This window comes from Lupinus angustifolius, chromosome LG16 (genome assembly GCF_001865875.1).
Source record: "Lupinus angustifolius cultivar Tanjil chromosome LG16, LupAngTanjil_v1.0, whole genome shotgun sequence".
Taxonomy (NCBI): Eukaryota; Viridiplantae; Streptophyta; class Magnoliopsida; order Fabales; family Fabaceae; genus Lupinus; species Lupinus angustifolius.
Window position 1 is genome coordinate 17,335,844 of NC_032024.1, and position 10,073 is coordinate 17,345,916.

At 31.5% G+C, this 10,073-nt stretch overlaps 1 protein-coding gene across 2 annotated transcripts; it reads right to left on the bottom strand.

The window, feature by feature from the left end:
- On the bottom strand, nt 4,431-10,073 carry LOC109330139 (protein REDUCED WALL ACETYLATION 2). 2 transcript variants are annotated; one of them, XM_019564184.1, is made up of 16 exons: nt 9,780-10,073; nt 9,522-9,613; nt 8,946-9,083; nt 8,780-8,836; nt 8,609-8,681; nt 7,994-8,152; nt 7,587-7,736; nt 7,234-7,489; nt 7,031-7,152; nt 6,762-6,848; nt 6,591-6,679; nt 6,434-6,496; nt 6,223-6,279; nt 5,283-5,379; nt 5,054-5,209; nt 4,431-4,799 (listed from the first exon to the last, which is right to left on the bottom strand). In XM_019564184.1, exons 1-16 carry the CDS (start codon nt 9,810-9,812, stop codon nt 4,794-4,796), a joined length of 1,635 nt encoding a protein of 544 aa, XP_019419729.1. In that variant the 5' UTR covers nt 9,813-10,073; the 3' UTR covers nt 4,431-4,793. The 2 variants fall into 2 exon arrangements, with proteins under 2 accessions (XP_019419729.1, XP_019419728.1); XM_019564183.1 differs by having other exon boundaries at nt 8,946-9,086.

Genomic DNA, 10,073 nt, shown 5'->3' on the forward strand with positions numbered 1-10,073 from the left:
TATAAAATAAATGAATTGTTACCAAATAGTTTTTAAAATTTTGACTTATTAAATTACCCAAAACTGCATATAATTAATTTATTCCCAAAATTTAATAATAAATTCCTTTTAAACTTAAATTATTCATTAATGTAATGATATTACCCCAAACTCTATATAATTAATTATTCATAAATTTAACGATATTACAAAAATAATCATATAAAAAATGTTATTTGATTGAATGAGGATAAGGTTGTTATATTTATATGCATTTTTAACCATTGCATTTACTCAAACCAGATCATATAAATTTGATTAGGTTTTGTATTTAAAATACAATAATAATTGCAATTAAAATAAGTTAAGGGTAACAAATTTTTTTTTTGTTTTTCTCTCATTTTCATTTTTTAAATAAATAAAAATAATAAAAAGGGGTTTCAAATAACTTTATGGACAATTATTTACTCAACAATAGTAGGATATCATTTTAAAATCAATTTTCCCTCAATTTTCATTTTTAAAATAATAAAAAACATTTCAATTAGTTGAATAGGTTCGGTGTAATACTAATTTGAAAAAACATTTTAGAAAATTCCAGTAAGTCATTAGTAGACTTATTAATAAGTAAATACCAATTTAAAAAATATGTACTAGATATTCGAATTCAATCGATTCAATGAGTTATTATGCATTCATTAATGAAGGGATTCTCTCCCAAGAGAAAAAGATGTCCAATGCCCTCCTATAAATCTAAGACACAACCATCAAAGAAAAAATTGTAGAAAAACAAAGAGAAGTGCCAAAAGGCAATAAAAGGCCAACATGAAAGGATAAGTATTGGCAAAAGCCTTTGGAAAGCAAAATTAAGAGGTTGAAGTCAGTGTTGTTAAAACCGTACCGGTTATTAAACCGGTCAGGGTACTGGTATAGTGGTACAGTGGTTCAACCAGTGGTTCAGTAATTAAACTGCATGTCGGTTAAACCGGACATACCTACTTATATTCATATATATATAAACCTATAACAAAAAAAATTCAAATAGGTAGATACTCAAATTTATAATTCATATTTAAGTCTTTAACAAATTCAAAGTCTAAATTAAAAAACATATATCAATCCAAAAGTATCACTTAACAACCACAAAATATAAATAAATGACATAACTTCACAACTCACTCTATAAAACAAATAAATTTAGAGTTTTAACATTTAACATCAATGAGTCAAAATTGTCTTATATGAATATTATACTTTTCTACCAAATCCTATCTTCAGACAGTACTCCAAGATTACACAAATGTCACTGAGATTACACACGAATGTTATGAACCAAAATGTGTAATCTAAGTATGCATTGAAAGCATGTGTCTTGAAGTCTTGAAGAAGGGTTGGAAAGATGGGTCATCCTTGTAATAAGTTTTTAAGTTTTTTTTTAAAAAAAATATACGTGTATAAACTGACCGGTTTAGTAAAATACCGGCCGGTCCACCGGTTCTGACCAGTTTGGACCGGTTTTTGACTGGTTTTGACCGGTTTCGATACTTGGCCGGTTAGGGGACCGGTTCACCGGTTGAACCGGCCGGTACGGTACGATTTTAATAACTATGGTTGAACTATTTTACATCTATTTTCCTTAATCCCCTAAAAGAAATTATCAGATGTAGTGGTTTTTTCTTTTTTTTGTTTCTTTTCACTCTCTTTTGTTTTTCTCTCCTCTTTTTTTTTTCTAGTGCTACTTTTCTTTTCAAGATACATTTGTCCTCTAACACTTGTTCAGGTGTTAATGGAGAAAGTATTACCTTCTTTTTGTTGTGTATTAATGTGTACTTGTTTATTCTTCTATCATGTATTACCTTTTTATCATACTGCCATGGACGACCTAATAACAAATGACTAGGAAACTCACACCATCCGATTCTTGAATTATTTACTTTTTTATAATCACAAGTATCATCTTTCTAATTAAATTTAAAGACTAGTATACCTAGTCCAAATAAAACTTAACTCAAACACATTTTTATAATAAGTAAACAAATAAATTAATTACCATGAGAATATAATAGTAAAGTTATATATTGTTTCCTGCTTGAGTCTAAAAGTAGTTACAATCATTTACATTATTTCTCTATTTATCAATATGGAAAGTTGCCTGATGACCAATTCTTTAATAAAAATGTTTTAATTAATTATCTAAGTGTGAAATCAATTAATGACCAATACCAACTCTTCCATTATTAATTCTCATTCAACCAATTAAAATAATTTCCAAGATTTCAATTAACCCTGATCAATTTTCAATCAAGAATTACATATTTTTTATTTTTTCAATAAACAATTACGTATTTTTTATTTTCCTATTACACCTAATGTTACGTATGATCGAGATGAACTCTTATTAGATAAAAAAAATAAAAATTTGCATCTGATAAATATAATTTTTTAAAATTAAGGGTAAATTGAATTCATGCAATTAGTAATATCATTATTTTATTATAAGTGGATATAATGCTAATATTTCCCCCGATTTGTAATCTACTCTCTGGTTAATAAGCTATGTAACTAATTCAAGAGAAAATTGGGTCACGTCATACATAAATATATAAATCAAAATTCAATCTCTATAACATGGAATAAATAATCCAAGCACCTTCCATTAGATCAACACACATTGGGAATCTATGATACTTATACATTTTGAGTTTAGATCTTGATTTTTTACCCAAAATTTAAATTTGCACCCCATTTTTTAATAAAAAAATCCCATTCTGCCCCAGAATGTTTTCCCTTTCTCATAACCATTCATCTCTTCTCATTTTCTTCTCTTTCATTAACATAAACCCCACAACCCTCAAAGTCCTTCATTCTGTTTCTTGCTCAAACCGCACTAAATATATCCCATATGCTTTTGTTAAATATGGTTGATATTTTGCATATGCTTTCTGATAACTGTCATACATATTGAGGTCCTGTACAACAGGAGTTACAACATTTTACATGATAAAATAAATCATTTATATCAAAATAACTCTATCATCCTATTTCTAACCAATCAAATATTATCATATGTAATATGAGTTTAAAATCTATGCACCGAAAATATAAAGTTTTTTACACTGTCAGCACATCATCTATTACCATTAATTTGTAATATTTTTGTTTGAAAGTTAATAGTACTTAATATATGAATGGTGAAAATTTAATAACTGTGTAAAATACACTTATACAGTTAATATATACATATTAAATTCAGGTAATATTATTAACTTGAAAATCAAAACAAATATTTATTTAATATGTTAAAATCTTATTGGTAGTAATGAGTTAGGGAAATGAGAAAGATCTCAATTCCACACTGGAAATGTACATTCCAAGAAATACATGTTGAATCTCATTAAAAAAATAAAGGGGTCATTTCTTTTCAATCTGCTCTCTTCACTAGCCATTATAGTATCCAATGGACATTCACGGTCACCACTTTGGTGACCATAGTTTCCACATCTTAGACATTTTAGATTGTGGACTTCAACTCCTATTTCTAGCCTAAAACCATTTAGGTATTCATGTTTCCTCCAAAAGGTTCATAGTGGCATCGTCACAACAGCAATTTGAACATCAAAACATACAGTATCGTATCAAATTGTTGATAAAATATGGTGCTTCCAAATTAAATAATAATAGATAAAATGGGATTATTTCAGGAAATACATCCAGTTTGATGTGAAAAGGTGAACTTATAATATATTCTCACATATACCTCTTAGAATATATATTTTTTATTTTGTTGGATATTTCAGGATGGAATATATACATTACCTTGTACTCTTGTAAATAAATATTTTATTTATAGGAATCTATAACCCATAGCTACCTCTTAGAATCTATTTTTTACATTCCAATCTATTTTATAAAAAAAAATACATTTAAAGAGATACATTCTAATACTATTTATCGAAAATAAAATATTTGATCAAATGACATGTTGAAGATATATTGCATACATGCTGAACACAAGAAATTGAAAGTTACAGGTTGTAGATTGTTTTAGCTTTCCTACAAAATTGAGTTTAGTGAAAGTTCAGATTTCAAAATTTAAAAGAAAAAATTAAGCAATGATACTTGAATTATGTCAAAAACAACGAATTATGTAATATATATAGTATAATATTTATATTGTTAATGTAAAGATTTATACACAATTCATATATTATTAATTATTTATTTATATTATTTTTCTTAAAAACTGAATAGTGACAAGAAGAATGATAGATAGTCTAATGATAATGTATAAAACATCAATTCACACATTTTTCTTTCATGTATGAAACCTCACTAGATTGCAAAGTATCATATACTTCGAAAAAAATTAATTCATTACTCATAAGTTCAGAAGATACATTTGGTTAACACAGAAAAATACTTGGATTATGTCAGGAAAGTCCCAAACAATCTACAATGTGGCTACTGGTTTACATACAATTTAATTATCTAAAAGATCATCATATTTGAAATAAGAGGTTGATGTTATTACGAGATGTAATTTTACAACATTGACAAAAACATAATGAGGTTGCATAATAAAAATAGGCATGCAATCCACTGCCCTCTCATCTATACAACTCCCAATTGCCTAAAACTCCAGCTATTAGTATAATAAAGTGGTTTACTTTTCCTTTTGTAACTGAAAAAGAGATGAAAGCATCTTTTCATAAAGATTTGGCTCTTGACAACCCAATCGTGGCAGTTGCTTACTAATCTCTAGGGAATTGGCATAGAATCTTGCAACTATATATATGCTACACGCGTTCTGATTCTCAAACCTGCAAATTTATGAGCATTAGATATAGATGTATATTGAAATAAGATGCAAATATAAAACTAGAATTTGAACTTTTCTTAACAAGTGGGTTGCATCTCATTTATGCTTGTAAACACATTGACCCATAGCTTTTCAATTTGCTATAAAACATTTCCAGACTAATGGGCACTAATATATACTACACGTTGATGGCAAAAGGCTCAGATTTAAGGATAATTAACTGACTCAGATCGGATAAAGAGAAGTATAACTTACCATTTGAGGTATCCTAAGGAAGGCAAAGGACAAAGAATATAAAATAACTGAGATTATTGAAGCTGTAATTATATTGTATACGAGACGCTTGTTGTCTTTGCTGGGAACAAATGCTATTTTCAGTGTATTTGTCAGCTCGAAGAGCCTATAAGAAATCTGCAGACAAGTAGAATGTTAAATTCAGAATAAATCAGCATGAAAAATCTCTTATTTTGTGTTGTTTACTTACTGCAACATATATGGAAGTAGTAAGCATGAAGTTTAACATTGGGTAGTCTGGGATCAGGGAAAGCAACAATTTGGGTTGAGCGTCTGGAATACCCGACCTATAAAATCGACCAAAGACATAGAATATTAATTATTATGACAAATAACAAAGAGACAATAATAACACATGTACACAAGTTGCATCAGGCATGAAATCATCAACACTTGTATTCCCAAAGTTATACATAGATGTTTGTTGGTCATTTCCCTCTTGAGCCAATTAGTTAGTTAAGACTATGATTCATTTCAAGTTAAATCAATGGTAGATACATCTTTATTTGCTTACATAGACAGCCTCATTTTAGAGGAGCTTTTTCATCACTGAAACGTGAGAATAGCATTCTTAACTGAAAAGGTACCTGTTTTTGGGGCCCTAAAATGTCTTCCAACCCCAATGGTAATCATCCAACAGTTTAAAGTCCTCATTAATCATTTCTTATTACAATGCACTATTTGCTGTGATGTTATTAAAAATTCATTAATTTTATGGTACAGGAAATTAATATAAACAACAACAATCAAACCTTTGTCCTAGTAGGTAGGGTCAGTTATATGAATCGAACAACGTTATAACGCTCTACCATAAATCATGGTCATTGACAAATCATCGATCTCTAAATCTTTCCTAATTATTTTGCCTATGTTTTTTCTTGGCCTCCCCTGCCTCTAGAAATTGGGCTAACCCACAAATTTAGGGGATATAAGATGGCATATGCCAAACAGGTGAATCCTACATGCCCAAACGTATCTTCAAGAATCCCAATCCCACGAATCTAAGATGCTTGGGCATCTATGGTGTTCACCAAACACCAGCTCAACTACTACCCAGATGAATGTATACAAAAACTGGTAGAACATCAACATCAGTAAATGCTATATGCAAGACATCAGCTCCTGAGTACCTTAACCAAATATGGATCTGGGAGATGTAAGTCTCCAGTGTAACCTTTCCAAGCCATCTAACAGAAAGTAAAAAGAATAAGAAAATTAGTTACAAACTGCTAACCTGTTAAAGGAAGCTGCTTTAATACAGAGCATGTAACAATAAATTATCTCATTAAATAAGAACGTTGTCCAAGAACAGAAGATTGTACTTCACCAAATACAACTTACGCGAAAAGGGTCAACGAGTAGCTACGAAAACTTTGAGTAACATTCCGCAGGCATATGTAAACCCTGTTAAATGCAAAATGTCATATTAATAACCAAAGAATGCTCTTGATAGCCCGTCAATGTCCCAGAGAAAAACATTAAGGAAACATAGACATACGTTATGGGAATCCACGAGGTATAAGGATGGTATTTGTTGTATGTAAGCTTGTCCAGCTTGTAGATATACTCAAACCAAAAATAACCCATCTAGAAAATAACTCAATTGCTCAGGGCCATGAAATAATACAAGTCGAGGGTGTACTAACATAATGATATCATTAAAAAATACCAGTGAAGATATTAGGATAACAGCAGCTTTGATTGATATTCTGCACTTGATTTCTGCCTCCTCCAATTTCTCCATCCACCGTTCAACCTATAATACCATGTGACAGTCATTAACATGCTACACTAATAGGAAGAAAAAAAAGGAGGGGAAGAAGAAAAATCCTGATATGTATTCGTATTTTGGATTTCAGAATTATTACTCAATCACAGAGAGAAAGAAATTGCTAGATTTATTTCAAATATTTCGAAAGCATAAAATCGGAAACTTACAGTTGGATGATAATAAGCATATATCATTCCAATTATCCATATGTAGCGATCAAGCCCTGATCGAAAATGCCATTCATGCAGGCGGGAGAATTGCGATTTGGAAGGATTGGGGTCAGTATAACCTGAAAATGTAAAGAAACATCCCAGTCAGCATGGTCTGCTGTGATTTCAGGTGTGAAGTAAACCATGATAAGGTTACTAACCGAGCATGAACGTAAGTGGGCTCCAAACCCATTCAAAGACTCCAGGTATCTCCCATAGTAAGATAACAACTAAGAAGCAAGCAATTATTTTTACAGCAATAACTGATCCAATCTCATTATACTTGTTGAAAATACCAAGTGCCCCATAAACCATAAGAGTGAAAAGAGTGTGCATGGGGCAAATATAGTATAGCATGTAACTGTTGTTGAGGACAATACAGGTGAACAATACCAAGAAATTAAGCCTCCACATCATCTGCTCAACCAAAATAGGCAAGGAAGCTGTTACAGTTAGTACAGACCAATTTGTTTTTTATTTAAAACTAAGCTTATAGTTCTACGAGATGACATACCTGAGCAAACCTTGCTAGACCAAAATCTTTACGAACATAGTAATATGAGAAGTTCCCAAATCCAGTCATCCAGACATATGCAGCAATGAAGACACGGATTGCATTATAGATTTCAGATGCAGCAAAGTAATGGTACATCAAAAACAAAACCTATGACAGACATTAAATGTCAGAAATATAGAATGTTAAAACGCGAAAATTTTACAATTTAAATGTCAGCACCATAAGAGTTGAAAAATCAGACGATCCGGTGAAAAATCTAGACCAAAAACTAACTTGTACTTCATTTATACTAAATGCATACATTCTGGATTTCAGCTTGCATAATTCAGAAGTCCCACAGGAAAAACATTTGACCACAAATGAAACAGACGACTTCAGTAATCTGAAATGAAAAAGTGACCAACCTGCATCCAACCTTTCCATTCTTCAGTCTGGTGCCTATTTAAGTAAAGTATGGATTTCCCAGATAATGGTGACTTGTCATTATGTATCTTAAAGGAAGTCACTGCTGAAACTATGATGAGGAGAAAATAGAGAAATATGAAGAGATCCCTGTTGTAACTCTGCAAAACAAAACAGATGTTTGATGACAAAAAAGTCATAGCAGTAATGCACAGTAGCCATATGATATGATTAAATCAAAAACGTCCAAAGACAAGAATACTGAATTTTGCTAGCCGATGGCCAGTGTGTTGGATATTTTCTAAGGTGATTGTATATGTATTGATGTAACCAGTAACTCACTATGTTGCCTTTTATCTTTTTTCTCTTTTTCACCCTTAATGATTTGGTTTTTCAATCATTTCAGTTAATCCTTTAAACAAATGCTTGAGCATTCCTTGGTGAAACATGCAGTTATGGTAACACTATGAAGATAATGGCTGGGAACTTGGAATTGAGCTAAAAAGCCATGTCAACATGTGCTTACAGAACTGACTATCCAATCACAAAATTAGAGAGTGCAGGCAATAAATGAAATACAAAAAAGGACTAACATGCTGAAACTATAAAGTATTAACCTTTTTTGATGATCCAAAGAAGTCGGTACGGTCGCACAAATAAAAGTAAGCCAAAAGGAGACCAAATTCAGACCTGTGACGGAGAAATGGTGAACTCAGTGAAGGAAATGTATGTCAATAGTTTGATCCACGTAAAAAGAATATTTTTCTCTTATCATATAATTCACTTACATTGCTCTTAGTATCAAACGGTTTTCAACCAGGAAATATTCATCCATCAAAAAGAATCTGAAGAAATAATTAAAAGACTAAGCATGTGAGTCTTAGACTAAGCAAAGACAGAAGTGCAGAAACATAGTTTAAGTAAGCAAGAACAAAATGATCATGAATTACGAACCGGATTATTGATGGTGATGAAGTTAAACTTCGAGCTTCTGGGGAAGCAGACTGTAGAGCTCCTCCCTCTAACAAAACAGCTTTATCTTCTTCTTTAACAGCATCACTGCCCACTTCAACTAAGCTGATATCCGAAAGCCTACTAGAGGAGTCAATAAATTCCATAAGGAATAAGGTGACAACTGACAAGTCATTAATTTCCTTCCCTCTTACACATTGTGATAAATTGATAAAATAACATTTCAAAGAGAACCGTCCAACCAGATATTTCTCTCCAAAATTACTCTATTTCTTACTTAGCTCATAATCATAATATGAAAATCTAAATTTTAGATTATTGAGAAAGATCGTGCAAAACGATATACATCATAATTCATAGCAATTAACAAAGAAAATGTAGCAAAATAAATGCATATTAATCCTATTAGGGCCAAGAACTTAAAATAACCCTTCACCAAATAAAGCAACCGTAATTATCTCTAAAGTAACAAAAACTACCTCCTTAAAAATGCATATATCGTAGCACCATGCTTTACTAAAAATTCCACGAAGCAGTTAAATAATCAATGTCACTTACACTTTAGAGGAAACAAAACTTTTACGATACTCCAATATCTCCGCATATAACCATGCTACAACGATTGGAATGATTCCAAGCAAGAACGAAACCTGCAAACATTAGAAACTGAAAAATCAGTTACACACTCACACAAAGCATACACGAACACAAAAATGTCGAACATCGAAATCTACTGTTGCGATACTTGAAATGAAGCAAATCAGAACTCAATAGTAGCAGTGAAATATAGAAATCGGAACAGGATCTGAAACGTACCTGACCGGGAGTAACAGGACTGAAGATAACCATTTCGCAAAAGCGGAAGAAGAAGAATCACACTGAAACAGTTCCTATACAATGGAAGTTACAGGAACTGAAACAGCATTCGCAGAGAGCGATTTGAAGGAACCAGATCTAGTGAAGAAAAACGAAGAGGCGTAGATTTGTGAAGATGAGATTGTGAATGAACGAAGTGCTGGTTGGGATCGTAATATGGAGTGTGATTAATAAATAACTGTGTTTGTGTCGGAGAAGGTGAACAAAATAAAACGAGTGTTCAGCAGAGTTCTT